At 35.0% G+C, this 27,137-nt stretch overlaps 1 protein-coding gene across 1 annotated transcript; it reads right to left on the bottom strand.

The window, feature by feature from the left end:
* Positions 1 to 12,151: 12,151 nt before the first annotated feature.
* On the bottom strand, positions 12,152 to 26,634 carry LOC149232855 (pectate lyase-like). The gene is made up of 7 exons (XM_089382019.1): positions 26,596 to 26,634; positions 14,219 to 14,269; positions 13,991 to 14,082; positions 13,025 to 13,667; positions 12,786 to 12,889; positions 12,521 to 12,659; positions 12,152 to 12,370 (listed from the first exon to the last, which is right to left on the bottom strand). The coding sequence occupies exons 1-7, from the start codon at positions 26,632 to 26,634 to the stop codon at positions 12,152 to 12,154; spliced, it is 1,287 nt and encodes a 428-aa protein (XP_089238145.1).
* Between the last annotated feature and the right edge of the window lie 503 nt (positions 26,635 to 27,137).

Raw genomic sequence — 27,137 nt, forward strand, 5'->3', positions numbered from 1 at the left:
ATAGAAATTGATATTGATATGCTTTATTTGTTTGTGAACATGAATATTAATAATTACCTCTTCCTCTCTAGGACCTTCAGGTGCCAAGAACCATTTGCATTGACTTAATATGGTAGGGTTTGCACTTCTACCAATGGCATACATGTGCTAATGAGTGCATTCATTGTATACTATATGGAAGTTCCCAAGTCAACATCTACATGTATTCATTCAATTCATCATCAACAATTCTAATGTGCTTGTCATTAACTTCGACAAATTCAACTTACTATACATCTAATGCATTTAAAAACTAAGGAAAAGATTAATATAATTATTTACCTAGGCATTTGTTCTACTAGACCTTCCCAAAAATCGTTGTATGTTATGGTTATTTGCATGATTTTGTCTTGAATATTATCATGACCCAAGAACATTACCTGCAAGAGTCAAATACACACAGAGAAGAACCGAGAAACTACTATTATAAATTTGCAAGAAAGAGCAAGCTTCATGTCCCTTATGTTCAGACTTGCATTCATGACCTGTAGGTGGCATATCTACCAAGTGTTTGACAAAGCTTTAGTCCCGGTTGCGGATAATCGGGTTACGTCCTAGTTCTAGCTTTTGTTTACAAGCATTGTCTTCATGTCTTTTATCCTTAACTATCTCTCGAAAGTAACCTTAATTCTTGAAGTCACTAGCACAACAATCACAGAAAAAGGCCACCATTGCACTAATGTAGGGCCATGGGAGCGATTGGGGACCCATAGTCGCATGGAGGCCTTGGCAAGCGAGTGACTTGGGCTCTAAGTGAGGAAGAAGGTGAGTTGTCTCAGGGGTTGGACACCTGGAGGGCTTGGGCTACTCCTAGAGGTCTTGTGGCACTTGAGGGAATTCAATAACATCTAGTTGTGTCGATTCCATTTACTTAAGGTCATCTAGGAGGTTGAGTCATATCATAGTAACCCCTCATCTCATGTTTACCCTACGTATGTTGGTGAAAGTGGGTAGATGTGCAAGTAGGCGACGTTACACAATTGTAAAAATTCATGTACCTAAGGCATTAACAAGATGATCATCTCCCCACTCAAAATAAGTTTTTACTGTTTCATCAAAGCTTGAAAAAATATCATTGTTACTTGTCATATGGTTGCTGCAACCATTTTCCATTATACATAGATCTCCATTGTTATTTTCTTGAGTTATTGAACAAGGAAGAAATATAGATGATGACATGCCACCATCAATGCTTGAAACGTGTGTGTCATGTTTGTTGAAATTTGCTTACTTCTTGCTGCATTCACTTTCAAATGGCCATATTTCCTACAAAAATAGTATTGTATATTTGATTTGTCCATACTTCCTCTTCATTTATGGTTCAAACCTCTTCCTAACTTTGACTCTATGGTTGATCATGTGGTTGTCCAACTTGACCTCACACATTGTTTCTGCTACTAGAACATCCTCTTCTTGTTACGCATGTACCTCTACTTCCTCTACCTCTTCCTCTATTGATTATCGCTTGAGATTGAAATGCATTTTCTAATGAGTCATTTCCACCCTTAATTCTTCACGTGTGATTTAACATTTAACCTGTTGATTCTTCAATTGAAAACTTGGAAAAATTGTTACCTTCTTCTATGGCTATCACAAGAATATAAAATGAAGGCGTTAGGCTTCTGAAAAATTTCTCAACCACCTTTTGATCTGGAACATCCTCTCTAACTGTTCTAAGTTGATTTTCCACATCCATGACCCGAGTCATATACTGACCTATTGGTTCAACGTCTCTCATTTGCAGATTTTCAAACTTCTTCCAAGTTTGGCATTCTTGACCTTATCTATGCCTTGGTATGCATTTTTAAAAATCTCCCAAGCTTGATGGGCACTTATTGCTGCAAAAATCTTAGAAAATGTGGAGTCTTGAACACCATTTTACAAATTGGAGGGTGCTTTATAATCCTTTCTTTTCCTCTCTATCGAAGCATTTCTTCCAACAGTTTTCATTGTTGCTAAATATGCAGCATCTTGTTCTTCATATTTTGTGACTACTGCTTCCTAGTAATCCAAATTCTTCAAAAAAAAAAACTCATCTTTATTCCTTACATTGGATAGTTGGTGCTATTTAATATGGAACCCTGTGTTTTATAATAATATATCCTCCTCATTGTGAATTGAAATACTTGATTTCTACAACATCTCTTTACTTTGAATTGAAAAACTTAACGTCTATAATATCTCCTCGTAGTTATTAATTAAAAGACTTTTCCTTGATTTTAAATTTAATTGAAACCTAAATAAAATCTCAATATTGAACGAATAATATTCAAACACCGAATAAAGAAACCACTTCCCTTTTTAAAAATATCCAAATTTCCATGAATATAAACTTTTCTTTTAAAACAATACCCCAAATAATATATATATATATATATAACACCTTCAATTATCTTTTATGTTTAGATCTCTAAAATGTTTTTATTTATTTTATGTTTCCTTCGGACCTTAAAATTAATTCCACTTTAATATAACATGCCCCGCTAACCTTCCACTTAAATAGTTGACCAAAACGTTGAGTAGAATTATTCGAATAAAATAAACATTGATTTTTCCTAAATTCCACTTTAATATAACATGCCTCGCTAACCTTCCACTTAAATAGTTAACCAAAACATTGAGTAGAATTATTCCAAATAAAATAAACATTGGCTTTTCTTTTTCGTAAAACATTAGTTTAACTAGCTTATAATAGAGGTCCTTTTTTTTTTTTGTTTTGGTAAATTTACGTTACAAGTTTTAAATTTCAAGATTTTAGGTGTTTCACATATTTTTGATATTGCTGAATTTATTTTTATTATCAAAAATATGATTAAATATGGAGTAAAATTTTTTAAGTTTTTTTAATCTAATTGTAACCACTTTAATTCATCAACTTTCATAGACAACACCTTTTCTAATAGGAAAATTTCATTGTTAGATTTTAGTGAGAAATTGTTTGAGAAATTTGATTGTGTTTAACAGCAGAAATGGAAAATCTTCAACCTTAACAGCTTTATATTAGATTTAATATCTACAGAATTTTCTAAAAAATCATAGCGCAATTTCTTTCTTTCTTTTTCTTTTTTTTTTTTTCTCGAGAAAAAAAGGAGTTGACATGCTAAACAATTATTTTTAATGTGCATGCTAACTGGTGGACAAAAACTTTAATGCTTCGAAATTCTAGTGCAGGGATGGAGACTAGTCACTTTGGACAGGGACCGCTCTGGTGGTGTATGGCGGCGGTAATGGTTGGGCGATCTTGTCTGTGGCTATAACAAATCTGGCACTCGTATGCCTGGATCCACTGCCCAGAGCACGAACATGTGCCTTTGTAATACTCAAAACCTAAGCAACTCGCTGGCAGCGGCTTCATCAAACACTGATGGGTTTACATATGATCAAGCAGCGATTCGACATACTTTTACGAAAATCGAATCCAACCGCTGAGCTACACCTCTCTTCCGTGTAGGATCAAGCTACAACTTGTTAGCATATTAACGATTCTATAACGTGGAATAAACACTTAAAAAGAATCAAAGCCTTGAATGCCCAATAAATCATACCTCCGACCATTAATGCTTCTTTTGTTGCAAACCAAAATTTCGTCCAGTGAACCCACCTTGAAATCATTTAACAACCAAAGCCATGTCTGCTCTCAACAATCGCGACAGAAAACACGAACTTAAAAGCAACGTAAATAGAGTATATATTCAAGCATCCCGGTAAGCCATGATTTCATTCAAAAGAAGGTAGCGAAAGCTGTAGAATTAGCTTTGTCCAGAGACTATCTTGAAACTTCAAGGTGTATTCTCAATGTCGATACAACCAGCGATCATCAATATAAGGGTCTGCTGGTAATCAAGGTATTCCAATGGCCAAATTGGTCTGAAAATGGATGCAATTTCACCCTATCCAAGTTCTACCCACGCATTCCTGTGAGCCGCGAGCCGCGAAGAGCACAATAAACAATTTCTTAGGCTAACGCGCAACAGTTCAAACCATGTGGCACTTCCAAGCTCTGCTCACTCTAACTTGATGGTGTAAGCCTGAAGGGGATTGAGTTAGTGAGCTTGGGGACCAAACAAAAGTATTTATAGCCAAGCTTCCATCAAGCTTCTATTGGCTATGTGTCAAGTGTTCCATAGATCATGGTAGAGAACTGCAGAGGGAGTAATGGACCACTCCAGGAGCTCCCAACAAGAAATTAATTTAATTGCAATTGGTTTCCGTAATTTAAGGAAATAACTGCAGTTGGTTTCCATAATTTAAGGGAACGGTGGCAGACTGTTGCCCGTAATAAATCGGCGGCCATTATGGGAGAGGAAGCTTAACATTCTCCCACTTGGTCCATAATTCCAATCTTAATGTCTCATCTTAAAATCCAATGATAATATGTATTAAGTAATAGATACATGAATCGTGGCAATAAGTCCTCTAATGACGAGTATAATCTTCCATTTATTACAATGTATTTATTGCTATTATAATTTATGTGGCAACAATTTCTTAATGAATAAACCTTCTGTTTATTCTTGGTTCTACACAGATGAATTCTCCCAAATCCAATTAAGGTGCACATAAATATGAGGAAAACATCACAATAATTAAGAATTTCATTAAAATAACGTTGTCCATACAATGAGAAACTACATAATGGAACCAAGTCCCATATTCATTACATGATCCTTGAATTTAAATGGTGGCATGCCCTTGGTGAAAGGATCAACGATCATCAACTCAGTGCTAATGTGCTCAATGACCACTTTCATTTCTTTAACACGTTCCCTTATCGCTAAATACATAATGTCGATGTGTTTATTTCGACTCCCACCTTTTTTGTTTTTAGCCATAAAAATATCAGCTGAATTGTTACAATACATTCTCGATGGCTTAGAGATAGAATTCTAAGCTCATAAATGAGACTCTTAAGCCATGCACCATGTAAAGTAGCCTCAAAACAGGATACGAACTCAGCTTCCATAGTGGAAGTGGAAATCAAGGTCTGCTTGGCACTCCTCCATAATACAGCTCCACCAGCCATTATAAAAATGTATCCTGACGTTGATTTGTGTGAATCAATCCATCCAAAAAAGTCAGAATCTAAGTAGCTAGTTACTTCCAAATTGTCCGTCCGTCTGTACATAAGCATGTAGTTTTTGGTTCCTTGAAGGTACCTCATTACTTTCTTTGCAGCTCTCCAGTGGTCTAAACCTGGATCACTCTGGTATCATCCCAACATTCCCACAACAAAAGCAATGTCAGCTCTTGTGCACACCTGAGCATACATTAGGCTTCCGACAGCAGAAACATATGGAATGTTCTTCACTTGTTCCCTTTCAAAGTCGTTCTTCGGGCATTGGTTCAAATTGAACCTATCACCCTTCACAATGGGAGCTACATTTGGTGAATAATCCTTCATCCAAAATCTCTCTAAAATTTTATTAATATAGGTTTCCTAAGACAAACCCAAGATTCTTCGAAATCTGTCTCTATGGATCTTAATGCCAATGACATAAGATGCCTCACCCATTTCCTTCATATCAAAATTTTTAGAGAGGAATTGTTTCACCTCATGCAGCAAACCCTTATCATTGGTTACTAGAAAAATGTCATCCACATATGAAACAAGAAAACTGATTTTACTCCCACTGACTTTTAGGTATATACATTGATCCATAATGTTTTCTACAAAACCGAAAGAAGAAATTACATTATGGAATTTCAAGTACCATTGGCAGGATGCTTATTTTAAACCATATAATGAGTTCTTGAGCTTGAAAACCAATTTCTCACCATCACTAGAGAGGAATCCTTCATGTTGTTTCATGTAAACCTCCTCCTCTAGATCTCCATTGAAAAATGTCATTTTCACATCCATTTGTTGCAACTCCAAGTCAAAATGAGCTACTAATGCAATAATAACGCACAAGGAATATTTCTTCGATACAGGAGAGAAAGTCTCTGTGTAATCGATTCCTTCTTTCTAAGTGAATCCCTTAGCAATGAGTCTTGCCTTGTATCTCTTAATGTTGCCCAATGAGTCTTTCTTTGTCTTAAAGACCCATTTACGTCCAATGGCTTTTGCAGCATTAGGAATCTCAACAAGATCCCAGACTTCATTACTCTTTATAGAATTCATCTCTTCCTTCATGGCATTGTACCATAATTCTGATTCTTTGCAACTCATGGCTTGTGAAAAAGACTCAGGATCATTTTTGGCTCCAATGTTATAGTTAGATTCTTGCAGATACACAACATAATCATCAAGAGTTGATGATCTCTTTGGTCGAGTAGATATTCTTAATGTTGTACCATCGTCTTCCTGAGAAGTATGTGGTTCAACTTGTTGTTCAAAGATTCTTGGAAACTCCTCAACTACCTGATCTACTGGAATATTGTTAGCAGCTTGTGGAACTTCAACAATTGGTTGTTCAACACTAGTTTGTACTTGAGGGGTGTTGTGAACAATAACCAATCTATCACTTGAGGTGGAAGGTTGAGATTTTGAATGATCCTTCTCAGAAAATATGTTCCTGGTTTGATTGCTCCCACTGATCAAGTCATTTTCATGAAAATTTGCATTTCTTGATTCCACAGTCCTAGTGCTATGAGATGGATAATAAAATCTGTAACCTTTAGACCTTTCAACATATCCAATGAAATACCCACTAATGGTCCTTGGGTCCAGCTTCTTCTCTTGTGGATTCTATATTCTTACTTCAGACGAGCATCCCCAAATGCGCATATGTCAGAAACTCGGTTTCCAACCTTTCCATAATTTAAATGGCATTTTAGGAACAACGTTGGTTGGAACATGGTTTAATATATACACTTTTGTCTTAAGTTCTTTAGTCCACAAGGATTTAGGAAGATTGGAGATGCTAAGCATACTCGGCACCATGTCCAATAATGTTCGGTTTCTTCTTTTTGCTACACCATTCTGGTTGGGTGAACCAAGCATGGTGTATTGGGAAACAATCCCATGCTCTTAAAGAAATTTTGCAAATGGCCTAGGTTCTTGTCCATCTTCTGTGTGTCTACCATAATATTCTCCACCTCTAGCTGATCTCATGATCTTAATCTGCTTGTCGCATTGTTTCTCTACTTCAGCCTTAATGATCTTAAAGGCATCTAAAGCTTCGTTCTTTTTATGAAGCATGTAGAGATACATATATCCTGAGTAATCATCTATTAAAGAGATGAAGTATCTCTGACCATGTGAGTCCATGTCTGGACTACATATATTAGTATGTATGATCTCTAATATGTCTGAACTCGTATTGGCACCTTTCTTTGACTTGTTGATCTGCTTTTCCTTTATGCAGTCCACACAAGTCTCAAAATTAGTAAAATCCAGAGTATTAAGTATCCCTTCATTTACTAATCTTTTAATTCTTTCTATGGAGATATGACCTAATCTCTGGTGCCATAATTTAGAGGAATCTTCATTAATAACACATCTTTTAGTGCTAGTGTGAACATGCATTGAATCATAAGTGACATTGTCTTGTAAATTAATGCACTAAAGACCATTAGAAAAAATACCATTCCCAACGCAATCAGATTTATAAAATAAACTGAAGGATGTTTCTGAAAAGTTAAAGGAATATCCAAAAGGTACAAGCCTTGAAACTGAAATCAAGTTTCTAGAAAAACTTGGAACATAAAAGGTCATTTCTAATTCTAAAACAAAACCACTACTGAAAGTTAAATAACATGTTCCTATAGCTTCCACATGTGAGCCCATCTTGTTTCCTGATAAGATGCTTTGCTCACTTCCCACTGGCTTCCTTAGGTTTTGCAAACCCTACAAGGAATTCGAAATGTGAATTGTTGATCCAGAATCAATCCACCAGGTGTTAATATTGACATTAACCATATTAGATTCATAACAAACAAACAAGATTAAATTACCTTTGTCCGCAAGCCATTTCTCAAAATTTGGTGCATTCCTTCTTCATTGTCCCTTATTTTTACAGAAGAAACACTTGGAATCCTTCTTGATATCGGCTTGGGAGGTACTTTACCTTTCCCTTTCTTACTGGCTTCAGATTTGCCCTTCCCACGCGTTGCCAGCATTGCACTTTCTCCCAGTTCCATCACTAGTCTCCCTTCCTCTTGAACACACATGGTCATGAGTTCATTAATTGACCATTTATCCTTATGTGTGTTGTATGAGATTTTGAAGGGTCCGTATTGGTGCAGAAGGGTGTTCAGAATGTAGTGCACTAGGAAGGACTTTGATATTTCAACCTCGAGTTTCTTCAATTGAGCCATAGTTTCCCTCATTTGCATGATGTGCTCACGCACACCTCTCACACTAGTGAGCCTTAGGGATGAGAATTTCATGATTAGGGTGCTTGCTAGTGCCTTGTCTGAAGTGACAAATTGATCATCAATGGCTTTCAGCTAGTCTCAGACCTTTTCATGCTAATCAACGGAACCACGAATACCAGTTGAAATTTTAGTCTTAATGAACATCATGCTTAGGTGATTAGATCACTCCCATCATTCATAAAGCGTGATGTCCACTATAGTGCTGGTATTAGTGAGTGCTGGTGGTTCATCTTTCCTAATAGCATAGTCTATGTCCATCCACCCTAAATGAAGGAGAACTCTCTCCTTCTAGACCTTATAGTTATCTCCCTTAAGTTCAGGGATATCACAACGAATTTCAGAGAAATTTGTAGGTTGTACAACTGCATAAAATTAAAGATTACATGCTTATGTTAAAGTTGAGGCTTAAAAATAAAAATTCATGCTTTACCAATGTAAATCATGCTTAAAATTGAATCTAATGACATAAAAATTGCCTGTGGACTAAATTTTCAATTCAAGCAGATTCAATTATTCTTTATGATAGAATTTATCAAATTATTCACTTAATTCATAATTCTAAAGGGTATATTATGATTATAATTTGATATAAATTCTATCTTAGATTTGAACTTTATGATAAAACTATTAATTCATAATTCCTGTGGGATAAAATTTATTATATTTAGTATAATTAATTACAATTAATGTCTAAATATTCTTTATGTGATCCTAATCAATCATAATATATAATATTATTTATTTAGAGAGGTTGTGGCTATTCTCTAATCAATTGAAAATTATATAGATCAATCAAAAATTATTTCTTTTATGCATAAAATTAACTTGATATGTGAATAATTATAATTAGTATAAATAAAACTATAATATTCATGCATAACATTCAACAATGGGTCTCACATACTCATCCAAAATAGCATGTTTTAATTAGAGCAGAAATAATCAATTCATGCAAATTAAATATGACCATAGTTATAAATTTGCACAATAATTATACAGATTACATATTATTAAACCAAATATTATAAGCATAAAAATTGAGCAAAAATTAGACATATTTCCAAATAAATGCCTTAATTCAGAAAATCCTCTAACTATGGCATTGAGCCAAACAAAGCATGTCTATAAACATCAAGGCTGAGATAAAAAAGACTCTGATACCAAATATTAGCTTATTAACGATTCTATAATGCAGAATAAACACTTAAAAAGAATCAAAAACTTGAATGCCCAATAAATCATACCTCCGGCCATTGATGCTACTTTTGCTGCAAACCAAACTTTCCTCCGGTGAACCCACCTTGAAATCATTTAACAACCAAACCAATGTCTGCTCTCAACAATCGCGACAGAAAACATGAACTTAAAAGCAACGCAAATAGAGTATATATTCAAGCATCCTGGTAAGCCACGATTTCATTCAAAAGAAGGTAGTGAAAGCTGTAGAATTAGCTCTGTCCAGAGACTATCTTGAAACTTCAAGGTGTATTCTCAACGTCGATACAACCAACGATCATCAATATAAGGGTATGCTAGTAATCAAGGTATTCCAATGGCCAAATAGGTCTGAAAAGGGATGCAATTTCAGCCTATCCAAGTTCTACCCATGTGTTCCTATGAGCCGCGAGCCGTGAAGAGCACAGTAAACAATTTCTTAGGCTAACGCGCAACAGTTCAAACTGTGTGGTACTTCCAAGCTCTGCTCACTCCAACTTGATGGTGTAAGCCTGAAGGGGATTGATTTAGTGAGGTTGGCGACCAAACAAAAGTATTTATAGCCAAGCTTCCATCAAGCTTCTATTGGCTATGTGTCAAGTGTTCCACAGATCGTGGTAGAGAACTGCAGCGGGAGTAATGGACCACTCCAGGAGCTCCCAACAAGAAATTAATTTAATTTCATTTGGTTTCCATAATTTAAGGAAATAACTACAGTTTTTTCCATAATTTAATGGAATCGTGACAGACTGTTGCTCGTAATAAATTGGCAGCCATTATAGGAGAGTGAGCTTAACACAACTTTGATACCAAGAAAGATAGAAAAAGACGGAAAAGAGTATACTGTCTTTTACATGAACTTCTAGTATTGTTTAGCATTGTGACTTTCAAGAGATAACCAAAATTATTAATAAAATCAAGTAAAACTCACAACTAACTGTCCCACATTAAAATTCAGATGTAACTAACTATTCACTCCACTATTACATTATCAAATTTATTTTAAAAACATTCAAATTTCAATATAAGTTACTTTTTTCACCCCAGTTTTATTTTTTAAATGGAACAAGGAGGTTTAATTTAAGATATACTCCATTTAAAATAATAAAGAGATTAATACATTAGAAATCATTAATGCCGTTTTTCTCGGATTTATTTAATATATTATTTATAAATAATTAATTTTTAAAAATTTATTATACATCGAAAAAAATTATTATTTTAACTCGCGAGAAAAACAACAATAAATTGTAAATTTTTTTAATATTTTAAACTTAATACATAAAATAATTTCATAATGATGGAATAGTTTTTATTTATAATTAAAAATAATTAAAGAGATGAGTGCATTCAGTTTAGTTTAGCCAGATATATTCACATTTAATTTATAAAAACTTAAATAATTATAAAATATTTTTTTATTTAAAATTAAAAATGGTTATAGAAATAAATGCATTGAGTTCAGTTTAATTTAGCCAGATATATTCACATTTAATTATTGAAATTTTAAAGAGAAAAGACTATCCATTTAAGATTAAAGAGAAAGTAGTTGAAAACTTAAAAAATTAAAGTATCAATTTAAGATTGAAGTGAAAGGTTTACCCATTTAAGATATATTTAAGTAAAACAAATAATAAAAATATATATAGATTACAAAATATCAATGAAGTGGTATTGATATATGTTAAATAGGTTATTGATAAATTATTAATTTTTAAAAGTTTATGAATTTATTATATTAAATACATTAATTAATTTAGTTTTACATGTTTTTTAGTGCTTACACATCATATTAACAGAAGATATATAAACTTTATTTAGTCTTATAAATACAACTTTTCTCATATTTGTTAAAAGAAATTAAAGCTTACATATATTGTAAAAAACCAAACATTTTATTAATTAACCGATATAAATAATATATACAATTTTGAATTAAAATGAAATACATCATTTATACTTTTCAATCAGGTCATTTATGTATTTTTAAATTAAGCAAGGAATACCATGTCCTCTGAACAAGGATGTTCTAAATATTAATTTAAGCATCCAGAAAAGCTGTGCCTTTAAATTAGATTATATCAATTTCTATTTTTATTATTTTAATAACGGAAAAAATTATAATTGTCTTTTATAGCTCGTCAAAATATATTAACATTTGTGTTATAGCTATACTATCAATAAGTTAAATACAAAGAGAAACATCAAATTTTAAATATTTTATGACTGTTTTTTGTAGTTGAAATGGTTATAATATCATAACTTGTGCAGGTATTGAAGGAGTATATTTATTTTTCCATTCTCCCAGGAAAAGACATTGTAAAAGGACGAAAATCTCAATTCATAACCCGAAGCCCAGGTACAGATAGGAGTTAAAGGCTTTTTTGTTTCACACAAAAACAACATCTAGGATTCCAGTGGAATCAAATACAATGACTACCCAGAAAAAAAAACTACTGAAGCCTGATACAAAAACTCATTATTAGAAAGCAGGGTCCATATTGATGGTAGTTGTTACTCCAAGTAACCGAGGACGTTGAAGACAATGGTGGCTACTAGCTTTGAGTGAACTTAGAATTTAACAACGAGCTCGTTTCCCTTTTCTGCATGTGAGTACACCTGCGTTCTGAGTGATCGCTCCTACAAGATTACCAGGCATAGGATTTACGCTATATGTACTCAAGGTTTGAGAAACAGCTCCCGATTGTTGAAAAAATGCGCCATTGAGTAGCAGATCATCTCTTGATATCCAATTCCATAGCATCCCGTCATTACTCGCGCTTAACCGCTTCGTTACCTGGGGCAGATCAGATCATTATTCTCACGTTAAATTTTAACTTCAATGAAATTCGCACTATGTTCTATGGTTGTTACATCATTTGATAAAAAAATAGAAATTGATATTGATATGCTTTATTTGTTTGTGAACATGAATATTAGTAATCACCTCTTTAGCTCTAGGATCTTCAGGTGCCAAGAACCGGTTGCCTTGACTCAATATGGTGGGGTTACCACTTCCACCAATGGCGTACATGTGCCAATGAGTGTAGTCATTGTTTACTATATGGAAGTGCCCAAGTCGACATCTACATGCATTCATTCAATTCATCAATAGTAACTCTAACTTGCTTCTCATTAGCTTCATTAGATTCAGCTGACTGTACATCTATTACGTTTGGAAAGATAAGGCGGAGATTAATATAAGTATTTACCTAGGCATTCGTTCAACTAGACCTTCCCCAAAATGGTTGTATGCTATGGTTATTTGCATGATTTTGTCTTGAATATTATTGTCATCATGACCCAACAACATTACCTGCAGTACTCAAATACACACAAAGAAGAACAGAGTAACTACTGTTATAAATTTTCAAAAAAGAAGAAAGAAAATGATGAGAATTGATATTCTTAATGAAGGCAGGCAGACATGGGATGAGATTGAATGTGGAACCTTGTCATGGTCAGTGAAGTAGTTGTTTGAAATTGTGATTGCTGTGGATGCACTCACTGCATCAATGAGACCATCATCGCATCTGGACAACGAACAATGGTCGATCCAAATGTTGGATGAGGCAAGGATCGATATTCCATCTTGATCTGCTATCCCTCTCAAACCATAATGAGATGGAGAATCCCTCACGAAAGCGTCTGCTACTCGATTTGGTTTCTTACAGTCGTGAATGTGAATGTTGTGAATGATGATATGATTCACATCCTGAATGGTGATGCACGGACCGTTCGCTATGTGGACATTGACTCCTCGTCCATCTATAGTTTTGTAACTGTTCATGATCAGTTCCTCCTTCAGTTGGATGACCATGTCTCTCTTGAAAATAATCCACAAGGGCTCTTCCTGAATGACCCCATAACGCAGAGTGCCCGGCCTTGGATTCACTGGATCATCAGCAGGATCCCTAACAACATAAATCCTTCCCTCTCGGCCTCCAATGGCGCCCTTGCCGAATCCAACGCCACAGTCTGCGAGTCTTTTTCTGTTTCGGCGCCAATTGGGGTCCCCTATCCAACAGTCATCGATAGGGTTTCCCGTTGCGTGTGACAAAAAGGTCAGCTCTCGTCGTGTGCTGTTCATATTTCTTCAGTGAAAGATGGACAATTGTGTCATGCCATATAACCAACAACTAAATTCAAACAAAACAAAACATTCACTCTGAACAATCAACTGAATTCAAAGCAAACAAAAGAAAACTTTAATACTGAACAATCATGAAACGCCAGAGAAATGACATTAAGAATTAAATTCTATCAATCCATGTAGGGTGGTTTCTTTACTTTTCCACAGCATGGATAATGCTGCTGCTATTAGCAGGCGCTGCATCTTTTCCAAACGCCTTTGTTGCAAAACAGTGGGGTGCCTGGCCACAGATGCACATGATTCCGATCCAAATCCAAATACTACTTCGATTGGCCATCCTGCAACACCAGATCGGGTAGTTGTCTTCCCAAATAAACAACAATTCGAAATAATAAAGAAAGAGTGATGCTGCAGCTCTAAACACTCCAGTTATGAAACAAGAAGAAACCCTGGAAAAACAAATACTGCAACCGTTCTCACCTGCAGCGCATTGGGAGCGAGGAGGCAAAACTCATCAATGGCTGGCTAAGATAGGTTCGCTTCTTATAGCACTGGCTGGGCACCAAGAATCGTTCTCTTCTTATAGTACTCCAGATCTTTCACCTACATGTATGACACACAGTTTTATAAAATTCTGGACCTCTTTAACTAACGCACACTTCTATCAAATTCCGCACCTTTTTACCTGTACACGTTTCCCAACACACTAAACTCCTCGGATACAATAGCCAGCCATTAATGCAGGCATCGTTGGGCACCTGTAAATTCTATACTCAACTGTCCATTCATCCGTGACCGAGAGAGTTGACCGGGAGAGTGGGGAATGATGAGATACAACCACAGGGCGTTAGCTGGCTAAAATTTCGAGGCGTTGTTTATCGAGGGCACAATCTGGCTTGAAAGCTATTTAAATTTTAAGGTGTTGTTTTTCGAGTTCATAATGAAAGTTATTTTCACTTCAAAATTGATAATTATAATTTAGATTTCAAATTTGATAATTATAATTTAGATTTCTTTAAAATTTTGTCAGTTTAAAAAAAACATTAAAAAATTTCATTATTTTCAGGGCAAACTTATAGTTTCTTTAAACTAATCTAAATTTTGTTAAAATAGCTAATTAACTTGAGCATAGAGATCTCTATGGAATTGGACAGTCAGTTAACTCACTGTGGAGTCAAGTCGAGTTAAGTGATAGAAGAATTTAGTGTGTGGTTGCATGTCAAGTTATTTTAGCAGAGTCCTAGTTGGAAACATATAAATATCCCTCATCGGGTTCATTGTAATCAGTCAAGTCTTGTGTGATCAATAGAACAGCGACAACTAGTGTGTTTTGTGTGAAATTTGTGTTTTGGCTTTTCCGTTTTTCCATCAAATTGATATCTAAGCGTAGATCATGAGTTAAATACACTCCTAGTTCACATTGGGGAAGATTGTTAAATATTAGATAAATCAACGCTCCAATATATTTTCAAATATAAACTAACCTCCTCTCCTGAATCATTATCTCTACACCATCATTAACTAACAACTATAAAATTTTGATCTATTGTAATTCCCAACAAATTTTAATACTCATTACCAACAAATTTCAATACCCATTACCGAAACTTTCCACACGAAGATGACCCGGCTTTTCACGTGCATATGCCGTAGATGAAAGAAAAAACATAAATTTAAATGCGGTTTTGGTGTCAACTTGCGTGTTGTTTCTAAAATTTCAATTTCTAGGCATTCCACAGGCATAACCATAGGAATAACACAAAAACTGAAAAATAGCATTTAATAATCATAAAAATCATCTTCCATTTTGACCCTCAAACGCGAACAAGAATTCAGGAAAAATATTCCAAATTAGTTGACCCAAAACTTAGGGGTTCCTCAGTACAAGGTGATAATTAGGATAGTGTAGCTATGCACCAATCTTAGGTGGTTATCGGTTTTTAATTACAAGTTAAGTAGGTGATGAGTATGACAATAAGGTTTTGAAGCGTTATTCGATTGTCATGTATTAATTTGAGATTGATTTTTCACTCTTATACCATTTTTAATAACAAAAAATAAATATATTTTAATATCTTCTTTTAATAGATTTTAATTTTGGTTATAAATTTAATTTATTTAAAATATATTTAAATTATTTTTTTATTTTCTATTTAAAGTATTATATTTTTTAATAAATTATATTTATATGATTTGACATAAAATTTAATTTAAATTTTAAGTGATAATATTGCTTATTAATTATCATGTATTTTAAATTAATTTTATAAATTTATAAAACTAAATTAATATATAAAACTAAAATAGTATATAAAATTAAGATTAAACCTAAAATTAAAATAGTATAGTATATCTAATTAAAGATTAAACATGTGATTTGAGAAGCTGTTGAAATTATTAAAGTATTTAGTTTGTATTATACTAATCTAAATTTATAATTGGATTTATGTTGATAGGATTTCAAATTTGTAATTTTGTATTATAAAATATTTTAATAAAACACTTTATTATCCATTGCTCTACATCTATTAACTAATTTTAATAATATAATTATAAATTAATTATATTATTTTTTTGATACAATAAATTTTTTTATAATGAATTGATACTAGTTTTTGTTTTTTTGGTAAGAAATTTAAATTTATATATTTGTTTAGTTTTTGCTTTTTGGCATGAAATTTATATTTATATATTTGTTTTTCAATAAATATTTGAGTTTCAAATTTTATTATCTTTTTATGTATCTTAGTTATTATGAATCTTAAATATAAAAATATATATTTTTTAGAAATAGTAAGAGAATTTTTTAAAATAAAGTAATTGATGAAATACTTTATATATTTATTTACAAATTTTAAAATAAATAATGAGTTAAATCTAGTTTAAATGTTCAAGGAAACCATTTTTAACCTTATCGCTCAATTCGATTGTATTTTTCTTTTGCTAGTATCTATTTCTATTCCATAAACAAGAACTTAAACATCTATATAAAATACATATGAGCAAATAAGTATGGATAATCTATTATGATTGTAGATGCCCAAATAAACTTGTCTAAAAGGCCCACCTTGAGTAGAGATAACATTAAAAGAATTAAAAAAGAAAAACCAATTGAAGTCCTAGAAAACTAGGTAGAGAAAAAATTATGACTCACTAACAGACACGTTTTTGTAAGCTTGTTTTTTCCAAAATGAAAACTAAAACTAAGTGAACTAAAAAACTAGCAAACTCATGCAAACATGAACTAGAAGAGAAGAAACTTTGCACACCATGCATAGAAACATGAAGGTACACTTATAGAAGAATAGAGCTTGAGCCCCACCATGGTTCTTAGAAAACCATTTGCAAACAGTGAGAGGTGCCCATCCTTTCTTTTCCAACTTGTCAAGATGTGTGCGAAGTTTTTATTGTTCTACCTCTATACAAGTGAATGCATGCACTAATAACAACTTTATACATTAATACAATTCAAATGTCCTAAAAAATTTGGTTTCCTAAGTGTGAATCGAGCTGATATCCAAAATAAACTCCTCAACTTCAGTATGAAGAGGCTTGTTTGGGCATAGCCCCTTTCTATTTATTCCTCCTCTTCCAATAATTTCATTTTTTTTCCTCTTGGAAAGAAAGAGCGTGATGGAAGGACTAAGCGATATCCATGGTAATAAGCTTAGCCTCCATACAACAAGTTGGAGGTTGTCCCCAACAAGATGGAATTTGAGTCATGAGTATAAGTAGTGACCAATACATCAAACTTAAGCATGGACCAAGGTTGGAGTGTGAAAGCTACAGGTTGAATCTTCTACAAGAACAAACAATGAAGCCTAAGTAAATTGAAAACCCCTACACTAAACTAGAAAGGGAAGATGTTGTGCATTCCAAGCAAAGTTTTGTTACCTACTCTTAGCATTAGTTTTAGGTACACTAGTAATCATGGAGAGATTTGATGCTTTGCATCAATGAAACCCTTGAGTGAGTAGAGTTTTCCATTATGACCCATTTGTTGACGGTTTTGAACCCGCCAACATTCAGGGGATCTCCCCAATATGAAGTCCCAACTAGACCTCACATTGTTTGGAGTATGAGTCCCAACAGTGGTTGGTAATGTTATGCCTTGTCTGACGAACACACAGAGTGAAGTGTGATAACTTTGGGGGAAGAAAGTATGTGATCCTATGAAGAGTTAAGTGTGACCCTGCGAGGAGGTGCACCCCTTGGAAGCCTACAATAATATGTAGCTTGAAAGGAACACATGAGCAAAATGACATCACAAGCTAAGATGTGGAATAATCCACAAGTTAAAGTGATGATTTAATCCAAAAGCACACATCCAACAAGATTCATACAAATAGAAAAAAATAGTTCATAAGCATATGTGTAAGTTAAATAAAATACATCACCAATACAATAAGAATAGTCCTACCATATTAACAACATATGCATGAAAGCATGTTGGCTCTGATTTTATTATTTTAAGTGAAAGTTGCATGCATACATACACCATTGACGACCGCTAGCCCCAATAATGGAACATTACAGTTAAGAACACCTGCTTCTCCAAAGAAGTATACTCACTTTACGCTATGGAGAGGCCAAGGCTCTTCACAATACTCCCAATCTCTTTCTAAGCCTAAGCCTAGCCAAAAGCTTGTTTTATGAGTTATGAGGTTCTATTTATAACGAGGGGGGTTGACTCTTCAACTCCCCTTTGTGACCTTTGGACTACCCTCATGACTCTTCAACTTCTTTACAAAATAACACATTACATTACATTGTGTCTTTTCATATTTCAATATTGACACTTGGAATATCACTTACAACATAATTACAAATAATATTACATTTTCCACTTGTACCCATATAAGGCAAAATATGGTAGAGACAACCTAACAAGACACAACACTATGGTGCTAGAGTTTAGGATAAGTCCAACTCATCAACCTCCACTTGTTACTTCTTAGTCATGTATTGGTGCCAAGCTTGGTACTGTGTGATGGTGTCCTCAAACCACTTGACACTTGTTAGGAACTCATATTGTCCCTTTTTGACCATACATTTTTCCATGATATCATCATTTTCAACTTACATTTAAAAGTCCTTGTTAGTGTTTTAACCCAATTATCCCAAGGGTATGTAATGATTCTTCTCATCACTATATGTTTAATAATTTAGCATATAATCACGATATCTTCATAGTTAATCTTTAAATTGCTAAGTGTTGAATAGTTAGAGAATGATGTGCAGTTTGCGTTGTTGAAACAGCCTGTAGTTTGCGAGACTATTTTTGCAGTTGCTGAAACAATAGAAATGACACGCGAATCTCAAAGCTGAAACAGTTGAGATTTTCATTCTAAATTTGACAGCAACAAAGGAACCAAACTAATCACTACGGAAGCTATTACACTGGATGTAACGCCTATAATCTAAAGACACTATCACTGTAACGACATTTTGTTGACGGGAAATTGATTTCCCTATTTTTTGTATAATGGGTTAAAATAGAATTTATAATGTAAATCTTTTGTAATAAATGTCTCCTCTTTATAAAGAGGAGACATCTGCATTAGAGGTGGATGAACAGACTATGGAAAAAGGCTCAGCTGAAGGAATAGGACTAGAATTATTTTTGTAATATGACATATTGATGGATGAATAAAATTTTGTTCTGAACATCTTTTTCTAGTTCTTGTCTCCTGGGGAATCTTGTGAGAAGGACAGGGCCCACCTTCATCACAAGATTCACCCATTATATTTCTGCAGTGTGTCAAGTGTGTCTTTTATTCATGCCTTGTTAACAAGTACTGTTTGCTGAATATTGTTTATAATACCTTTGCTGAAACTCTGTTTCTTTCTCAATTGATTATTGTATTATTCAAAGTTAATTCATGAGTGTTTCACCGGTGATTAAGTTACAGAGTGAATTGGCAAGCTAGCTAATCAGAGGCAGGTGCTGGAGATTCCCGCTCTGGGGATAGGGTCCTGACTCTCTGTTACAACACAGCCATTGTTTTCCTTTGCAGATTGATTCTTTTCCATTATATGACTCTTTGAATGGAATTAAGCATTCTTTGATAGTTATCTGCAATAGAGTGTAATTGTTGTAATGCAGAGTGGAGCTTCAGTTTGTTAAAGTAAGGCGTGATTTGTTTGTACTACAAATTTTGTTTCTTTTAAAATTGAGTGCATATAGTACGTAGTTGCCTTTGAAATAACAAGACTTCCTTGGGTTGACAATTTATGTCGCACTTTGTTGTTTAATTCGATAAGCAATTAAAGTGACCAACATTTTGGCACTGTTGCTGGGGAAGGCAATTATAGATTTTAAAATTATTGATGATTTTCTTGTAGATGTGCAGGATGCATGAGAGGATGCAAGAAAACTAATCCTATAGGTGGCATGGGCAAAGGAAGAGGAGGAAGAAAAACTTTCATCGATGAGATTATTTCAAAAGCTGAGACATCCCCGAGGCTAAGCTCTCGAAGGCCACAGACTCAGCACTCTCTCCAAATGGACTACCAAACAAAGGAAGTAGTGGGACCTGAAAGGGTTGTAGAAACAATAGAACATACTAAAGAACTAGTAGAAGATATTGAAATTGAAGAACCAGTAGAGGATACTGAAATTGAGGAACCAATAGAATATATTGAAGTTGAGGAACCAGCTCAGGACATTGAGAGTCCAACGGAAAACACTGAAGACCGAACAAGTGCATCAGGAAAGCAACCAATGGATGGAAACAATGAAGGAATCTTCGGTGGAGGACGTAGGGGTGAAGGAAGAGGTGAGAATTCTCTCTCCACCTTGGAATTCCCTATTGAGGAACTTCCCAGAGGTACAACTCCTATGAAGAATATTCCACTCTCAACCCTAGCTAACTTCCATGGTTTATCCTCTGAAGACCTTGATGAGTTTCTTTTCAAGTTTGATATATTATGTAGAAGTTATGATTATGCTAATAATGCTCAAAAGTTAAAGTTGTTTCTAGCAACACTAGAAGGAAATGCACAAAGATGGTTTATGAGCTTGGGAGGTCATGTGATCACAACATGGGATCAAATGAAGGAGAAATTTCTGGCCAAATACCAAGACTATTGCTGGACGAGAGAAAAAGGGAGGAATTATACAAGATGGTTCAGAAGGAGGATGAAAATCTGGAGGACTTTGTGGAAAGACTCCAGTATAATCTGCAGAGATCTGAGCACCCTGATGTAAGTAAAGGTATTCTTAATATTATTTAAAGGGGTGAGGGATGGTTGCTTAGATATGTTAAATATGCTTGGTAAACGGGATATATCTAAAGAATCGTATGATGAAATCGTTAACCTCTGCAAGAGGTGTTCAAGAGGAGCTGAAAATAAATCAAGGAGCAGGGATAATACTTATTCAAGGGTCCAAAAATTAGCCAGTGGAGGAGCAAAAAGAGCTGAAATAGGTAAACTAGTTAAGGAATTAAACACTGAAATGTTAAGTTTTTTTGCTTCACAGATTGATACCTTGCAAGTTAAAAAGAAGTAGGCAGAGGCAGAAGCTGCTTTGGCCATTTTCTGCCCTAAATGCAGAGAAAAACACCCACTGAGGGAATGCCCAGTGGACAAGGTACCAATCTGTACCATTTGTGAGAAGGACCATGAAACTAAACAATGCCCCTCTTTACTAGGGATAAAGGCAGCGTTACAACCAACTGAGGAGGAAGCTGAAGCAGTTTATCTACTGACACAAAGGAGGAAATGGCAACCACGAGGACATGGTACGAACTCTAGTATGCCATTTAATCGTTGGAATAATTATCCTTCTTTAAGTCAAGAAAATTACCTTCCCTTTAACCAAATGCAATACCGACCCTTTAATCTAATGAATTTCCCACCCATGCAGCAAACAAACCCTCCCTTTATAGGCCCTGCAGTGTGGACTCCCTGGCTTCTACAACAATCCTATTTTAACCAATGGAACCCAAACTGTAGAGCTCAACAAACACCATTCACAAACAAATTTCCTCAGTTCCAGCAACAACTTTCTCTCCCATCAGGTACCCCACCAAATAATCAAACCATGAAGCCTCAGCTTCCTGTACAACCGAACCCTAACCGTAACAATAATAAAGCTATGTAATTCATTGACATTCAGAACCTGCCTACATGTCCTGTGCAATGTAATGATATTCATTTATGATCTGGAAGAGTAGTTGAGCCAATTATAGATGATATTACCTCTTCCGACTCTGATAAAGAAGAGACAAAAAATAATAAATCATCTAATAAGGATGCTGAAACAGTCAAGCCATCCTCTAATAAAACTGCTGAAACAGCAGAGCCACCATTCCCTGAGCATTTGGCTCTCACTAAGACACCTGAGCTGCCTGCTTTTAACCTTTTAGGGGAATTTCAGAATCTGTATGTTAAAATTCCACTTTTACAAGCACTCAGAGATATGCCAATCTATGCCAGAACCGTCAGAGACATTTTCATCAAGAAACCTGGTAGGAAGGCTAAAGATTCTCTTACAGTTCATGTGATGGGTGATCTAGCTACTTTAATGTCAGGAAAAATTCCCCCTGTAAAATATGGTGATCTTGGTCACCCCATGGTCACAGTACAGGTCGGAAAAACTATTGTTTCACGAGTTCTGGTAGACCTAGGTGTTGCTATAAATATTATGACCCTTGAAACTACACAGCTGTTGCAGTTGAAAAATGTAATTAGAGAGACACCAACTATCCTGGAATTAGTTGATCGTTCCACAATCAAACCCGAGGGGGTTATTGAAGACCTGATAATTTCGGTTGAATCTTGGAATTACCTAGTTGATTTTGTTGTATTACAGACTAAAGCAAAGTTGGGGGGGCATCCTTTGATTTTAGGGAGACCCTGGCTGGCTACAACAGATGCTTTTATCAGTTGTAGATCAAGTTCAATGACAATTTCTAATGGATGTGAAACTAAGTAGCTTACGTTGTACCCTCATGCTACACCTATGATTAACAATGATGATTCTGTATGCTTAGATTATGAGGATAATGGTACTCAACCCATTTTGACCATTGGACAAGCCTTAACTCTTAAAGACACCACAAAAGATGAAGTAATTAGTAATTTTATTTCTGAACCTTCCTCAGTTACTTCTGAAACAAATAATCAGTTAACTGGAATTCTGGATCCTGAAATGTAGAAAAAGCTTAAATCTGAAAATTTACCTCAAACATCAACTACTATCTCCTCTAAAAGCATAATAGTAGAAATTGAAGCTGGCAAAACATTGAAATTAAACCCCAATTTATCAGATGCTAAAACAAAACAGCTAATGAAGATGCTCCGTGAGAACAAGGAAGCATTCGCATGGGACTACATAGACATGAAGGGGATCTCTCCTGAATTATGTACTCATCGTATCTATATCAAGGAGGGGGCCCGACCAGTCTGTCAACCCCAGCGGCGAATGAGTCCCAATTTGAGGGAAATTGTTAAGGAAGAACTTCAAAAGTTGCTTGATGCAGGGTTTATATACCCCATATCCGACAGTGAATGGGTTTCTCAATTGGTAATAGTACCTAAGAGAAACGGGAAATGGAGAGTGTGTGTAGATTATAGAGCCTTAAATAAAGCTACCCAAAAAGATCATTTCCCCTTGCCATTTATTGATCAGGTGGTGGACAGCTTGTCAGGAAAGAAATTCTTTTCCTTTTTAGATGGTTTTAGTGGATATAACCAAATCAGAATTGCACCTCAAGATCAAGACAAGACCACTTTTACTAGTCCTTGGGGGACTTTTGCTTATAGAGTTCTCCCATTTGGACTATGTAATGCTCCAGCAAAGTTTCAAAGAGCAGTGATAGGAATATTTTATGATATGCTTAATGATTCTTTAGAGATATTTATGAATGATTTCACTCCCTATGGTGTGACTTTTGAAGATGCGCTACAAAACCTTGAGAAAGTACTTAAACGATGCATACAAGATAACCTTTCCTTGAGTACCGAAAAATGTCATATGATGATGAATGAAGGAATTGTACTAGGACACTTCATTTCATTCCTTGGGATTCAAGTGGATCCATCCAAAGTACAGGTAATTTAGATCCTTCCTATTCCTAAAACACAAACTGATGTAAGACGTTTTTTAGGACATGTTGGATATTATAGAAGATTTATCAATTTTTTTTCTAAAATAGCTTCTCCTTTGTTTGTGTTACTTATGAAAAATGCTGAATTTAAGTGGACTGATGCCTGTCAGAAAGCATTTGATGAACTTAAGCATCAGTTATCTATAGCTCCTATTCTAAGGGGACCTAATTGGGCACTTCCCTTTCATATATCCTCTGATGCTTCGGATACTGCAATTGGAGCTATCTTGGGTCAAGAAGAAAACAATCTTCCTTATGCTATCTATTTCATTAGTAAGAATATGATCCCTGCTAAGCTTAATTACACAGTTATCAAGAAAGATTTTTTAGCAGTTATTTATGCTATTAATAAATTTCAACATTACGTTACTGGTTATCCTACTTTTGTTCATACTGACCACTTGGCTATCAAGTATTTAATGAATAAATCTGTTACAAATGCTCAAGTTACCAGGTGGTTATTGTTACTACGAGAATTTGATATTACAATTGTGGATCGACCAGGTAAAGAAAATGTAGTTGCTGATTTCCTCTCTCGGATAAAAACTGATGATAATACTCCAGTAGATGATTCCTTTCCTGATGAATACTTGTTTGCAGTATCTGCTCACTCACCATGGTATGCAGACATTGCCAATTATCTGGTTCCAGGGAAGGTACCATCACACCTATCACATCTGGAGAAAAGAAAGATCATTCAACAAAGTGCTAGGTATAGCTGGATAAGTGGGTGTCCTTTTCACATAGGACTTGATCAGGAAATCCGAAGATGCATTAGAGAAGAGGAGGTTTATGATATATTGAAGGCTTCTCATGATGGCCCTTATGGTGGGCATTTTGTTGATAAGAGAACAACACATAAAATTCTCACGATGGGTTATTATTGGCCCTCACTTTTCAAGGATGCAAAGAAATATGTCAGGGCCTGTGACAGTTGTCAGAGAATGGGCCAACCCAATCACAGAGATGAAATGCCACTGACCCTCGGGTAATAATTGAACCCTTTGAAAGATGGGCTCTAGATTTTGTAGGGCCCATCAATCCTCCATTCAACCAAAGAGTTTATATATTGGTTTGCACAGATTATATGACTAAATGGGTGGAAGCTAAGGCCCTTATTGAAGCTAATGAAGAATTTGTTTTAAACTTTTTATTTGAAGAAATCTTCGTTAGATTTGGGGTGCCTAGAGAACTAGTCACAGATGGAGGACCTCCTTTCAATTCTCATGGTTTTAAAGATATGCTTCAAAAATATCATATCAATCATAAAATGACTACACCTTACCACCCCCAAGCTAATGGTCAAGTGGAAAGTACAAATAAAGCCATAGAAGCTATTTTAACAAAAACAATGAAGGAGAATAGGAAAGATTGGTCTCAAATACTGCCTAAGGCATTATGGGCTTACAGAACTACTTGAAGAAACACTATAGGTTTTTCACCCTATGAATTGGTTTATGGTAAGAGCGTTGTTTTCCCTGTGGAATTGAAATTAAAACCTGAAGAACTGCTTTAGTTGTTAACCTTGATTTGACTGATGCACAAACAGCTAGGTTGCAGCAGCTACAGGAATTGGATGAAAAAAGGTTGGATGCCATCCATCAAACAACTATTATTCAGCAGCAAAGAACTAGGTGGCATGATAAAGCTATTAAGCATAAGCAGTTCCAAAAAGGTAATTGGGCTTTATTATATGATTCCAGGTTTGAAAATTTTGAAGGGAAACTACGAACAAGGTGGCTGGGACCTTACGAGATAGATACTATTTTTCCCAATGGAATAGTAAGGCTCCTAACAATTGATGGTTCTAGAACTCCATTATTAATAAATGGGTATTGGCTTCATCTATACTAGCAACCAATTTCTAAGGAGGATTTTAAGGCCACTTGCATGGCAGATTCACATTATATCTTTTTGGGGGAGCCTCTTGCCCCTCATTGCACTTAATCTCTGCATTATATATTCTTGTATTATTATTAGATTAGATTACTTAACTAATAATCCCTATCAAGGGCTGTCATATTACAATTTCTTATTTTGTAGGTCTTAGATTTGGAGGTTGGTTGAAGGAACAATTGCATTACAAGCAGGATCAGGTTTCAGTTTGGGAAACATTGCCATTCCACTTCAATTCATAATCCATTCCCTCATACTACCCTTCAGAAAAAATTTCCTATTTTTCTTTAACAACAACATCTCTTTTTCCCGTTGTTGAAACACTAGTTTCGCCATTGCTGAAACACCAAGCTTTGCCCAATTTTCCCGTTGCTGAAACACCAAATTTTCCCCATTTTCTCTATTGTTGAAACACCAACTTTTTCCATCTTTTCGAAAAAGCATCAATTTTCCCATTTTTCCGTAATTGACGCATCAATTCCTCTAAAACCGACCAATACATATCATTTTCCATTGAGAGAATCAGCCATTCATCCTGATAATTGTGTTTCTTCACTATTACCTCCTGTGAATAGAGGAAGTCTTTCATATAAATGCCCTCATATCTTACAACCCTTTCCCATAACCATTGGTGATCTATTAAATGATGAGATTATACTTTCAGCATAACAATCGAAGGTAAAACGTGAGGTATGCGTGTTTATGTCTAAATATTAAACTATAGTTAATGAGAAGATTCTGATATGATTGTCGAAATCGCTGTACATTCCAAACTTATCATTTTAGCCGCAGTTGGGGGGAATATCAAAATTTTGCAATGATTACCTGATATTCCAATCACTGTCGTTTTTATTACAACCGTGTCTCGTCACCCCCTCTCTATCTTATTATGTCATAACCTAATTTGCAATATCTTACTCTGTCTTGGTTGCGGTAACTCAGCTCTGTACCGTGCATTTTACTGAACCAGTAACTATGGGAGGTAACTCTGTTCGAAATGAACCTGGTTAAATGGCTCTATTGGAATTACACCCAGAAGCATATCAAATTTTTCTGCAAGCAAGCTGGGTGGATTATTTCCGAAGGCTCCAAGAATTTGATTCGCAGCAAGTCCTGGAATTCGCACGTAATTTAAAGGAAGGTTATTCTACTGTTCAGGGAGTGCAAATTCTAGTAATAGAGGAGGATATAGCACAAGTTTCAGGATTACCAGCCAATGGCATCCATTGGTTCAGTCATAAACACATCATTCTGAATGCACAACAAGATTTTCGTCTACCTGGGGAGCGAATCGAACCTCAAGTCTGGGGTGTTACACTGCATTCATTACCACCTCCATGGCCAAAGGTTGCAGAGTTTGTCAAGAACTACCTCACCTACGAAGGATGTTACTAGGTAGTGTACCAGCATGACTTTGTGTTATTGAATCATTTAAGACATGGTCATTTATTAAATATGCC

Source organism: Pinus tabuliformis, chromosome J, assembly GCF_031772625.1.
Source record: "Pinus tabuliformis cultivar Carrire ecotype Pingquan chromosome J, CPIR1, whole genome shotgun sequence".
Classification (NCBI taxonomy): domain Eukaryota; kingdom Viridiplantae; phylum Streptophyta; class Pinopsida; order Pinales; family Pinaceae; genus Pinus; species Pinus tabuliformis.